Source organism: Atta colombica, unplaced genomic scaffold (genome assembly GCF_001594045.1).
Source record: "Atta colombica isolate Treedump-2 unplaced genomic scaffold, Acol1.0 scaffold49, whole genome shotgun sequence".
Lineage (NCBI taxonomy): Eukaryota > Metazoa > Arthropoda > Insecta > Hymenoptera > Formicidae > Atta > Atta colombica.
Window position 1 is genome coordinate 507,837 of NW_017259538.1, and position 2,442 is coordinate 510,278.

General features: G+C 33.2%; 1 protein-coding gene across 2 annotated transcripts in view; it reads left to right on the forward strand.

Moving 5' to 3' along the window:
• LOC108691672 (polypyrimidine tract-binding protein 1) overlaps window positions 1–2,442 on the forward strand; it is a 381,205-nt gene that overhangs the window by 377,073 nt on the left and 1,690 nt on the right. For both annotated transcript variants that reach the window (XM_018199534.1, XM_018199535.1), the window contains exons 11-12: window positions 114–147; window positions 1,702–1,794. In XM_018199534.1, the coding sequence (XP_018055023.1) occupies window positions 114–147; window positions 1,702–1,794 (127 nt within the window). The remainder of the gene's footprint in view (window positions 1–113; window positions 148–1,701; window positions 1,795–2,442) is intronic.

Consider the following 2,442-nt stretch of genomic DNA (forward strand, 5'->3'; position numbering starts at 1 on the left):
AGCTAATGCGAGAACTTGAAAAACGCGAATCTTGTGCGCACATCAACACTTTTACATTTAAATCCTATTATACTCGCTGACTACTGACTGGACTCTGTCTGTTCTCTGTGTAGATGGTCACGCCTGACGCTCTCTTTACCCTGTTTGGTACGTCTCCACATTTATATTATTAATTATATTACATTATTAATTATTATATTTACACCCTCGCGTTCTCACACCTACGCAACACATTACATGGACGCGCGATACGCGACACATTACATCCCGGAAATATTTCGCTGTACGCGCGAATTTAATTGAAATAGAAAAAAAGAAAAGAGATAAAAAATGGCAGATGAAGACATTCGTCTGAACATTTTTTTTTTATTCGGTCACATAGTCATATTCTTCGCGATAGAGACGAACAAGACAAACGTGTTACACGCACAAAACGGAACATGCCAACGTAGAATCTCTTTCATACGATTGTCACGTCCGAGATTTACGTTTCATACTGAAAAATAATAAAAGAAAGAAAAGATCTCTTCCTTCTTCCTCGGTTTTATTTTTATTTCACTTTATTTATTTATTTTTTGTTTTATTTGTATGATTTTTTCACTCTCTTTTTTTCTTTTCGGCAACTCACAAAACTCGAGCATCGTCATTCTTTCCCTCTCGTCATGTTTTACTCTCCGTGAGACATCCGCCATAACTCTGATTAACGTTTAATCCGTACTCTTTCGATATTTTCGTGATTTCAACTTATTTTATTACTACAAGCTACTCCATTCGCAAAATCATGATCACCCGTCATACCGTCATCATCATCGTCATGTCGCCATATCGACATCGAACATGTTCTCTCATAGATCTCCATTTCCAAGCATCTCTTTATACAGATTATTTCATTCATATTTTATTAATATCAGTTCCACACAACCTTTAATATTACATAAGCTTTCGCTTATTTTACGTAATTCCATAGGAAACTCACTATTAACGAGGCGTAGCGACTCGGCTGCGGTCATGTTTCTCCTTTCCGTGAACGATTGTTATGCAGATTTTCCCGGATAATTGCAGACGAACGTACAAAAGTCACGTACTGCGTTACAGAGCGCGTTTTAAAAAATTATTAAAAATTTTCTGTCCGTCCCGTAGACATCCATTTTTCGACTTTTAGCCAGCAAAAATTTCATTCATTTCGCTAAGCAGCTACGTAATATCGAAAAATGTAAAATTTAAATGAATTAAACTTCGTGGAAACATATATAATAAATTGTTGCTGTTCGTTGATTTTTAATGCGTTTTATTTTAACAAAAATTTACTGGATTATGAAGATTAATAATTGCAAATTATTTATTGACTAGTTTATTTATTTTCTAGCTTTTCTAGTTTTGTTAGCAAATTATTATTAAAAAAGAAAATGTTACATAAAAATGATGTACGAAATAAAAGTATCAAAGAGACTATTAATATGAATAATTACAATTTTTTATTTTGTAAACCGTATAACTTTGTACTTTGAAAATAAAGCTTTTAGCCGAATCGCTCGCCTCTTGCATGTCCCGATTCTTAGATCCGATCGTACCCCGATTTCGATCGACTGAAATATTGTCCCGTTCATCTTCGATAACCCTCAAAGCAACTTCTCTAAAAAGAATGTGCGGTTTGTCGCTACCAGAGTTTACTAAAGAGAAATTTGCGTATTGTGCATATAGGCGTTTACGGGGATGTACAGCGCGTAAAGATCCTCTACAACAAGAAAGACTCGGCACTAATACAGATGGCCGAACCTCATCAGGCGCTTTTAGGTGAGTAGACATTTTTTTTTTAGCTATGTGCAACGATAACTCGAAATTGCGTTTTGTCTTGTAAATAACTCATTTGTTTAACTTTCGATTTCGGCAATTGTACATTGAAAAAGTTTTTTGGTTGAAAATGGAAAAGATTCTGATCATATCAATCAGAAGTCAGTTTTTTTGACTATCTCAACTAGAAATTATAATGGACTCAATCAGAAAATTCTGATTTGTCCATTTTTAACCAAAATTAAATTCCAATTTAAAATGCAACCAAACTCTTTTCAGTGTACAATCTATACAATTAGTACTATGAAGTTTTAAATTGTTGATAAAAACATGAGAGAGGAGAGAGAGAGAGGAGAAAAATTTCATTTATCAATTACCATAAAACCTACATATGACTGTAAAACCGCACATGATGCATTTTTTTCTGCTGGATTGCTTTCATTTTAGTAAATTATTAGAATTGCATCATACACAGAATTTCTAATTTACTGACATGCAAACAATTTTGGTAAGAAAAAATATATCATGTGCCATAGACTTAAAACAAAAATTCACAAAGCATTTTGTACTTGAAACAAGACATTTTAAAATTTAAATACAGATTTAGATATACTTTTTATAGCTGCAGTTTTATATGCTGTTTAGGATCTT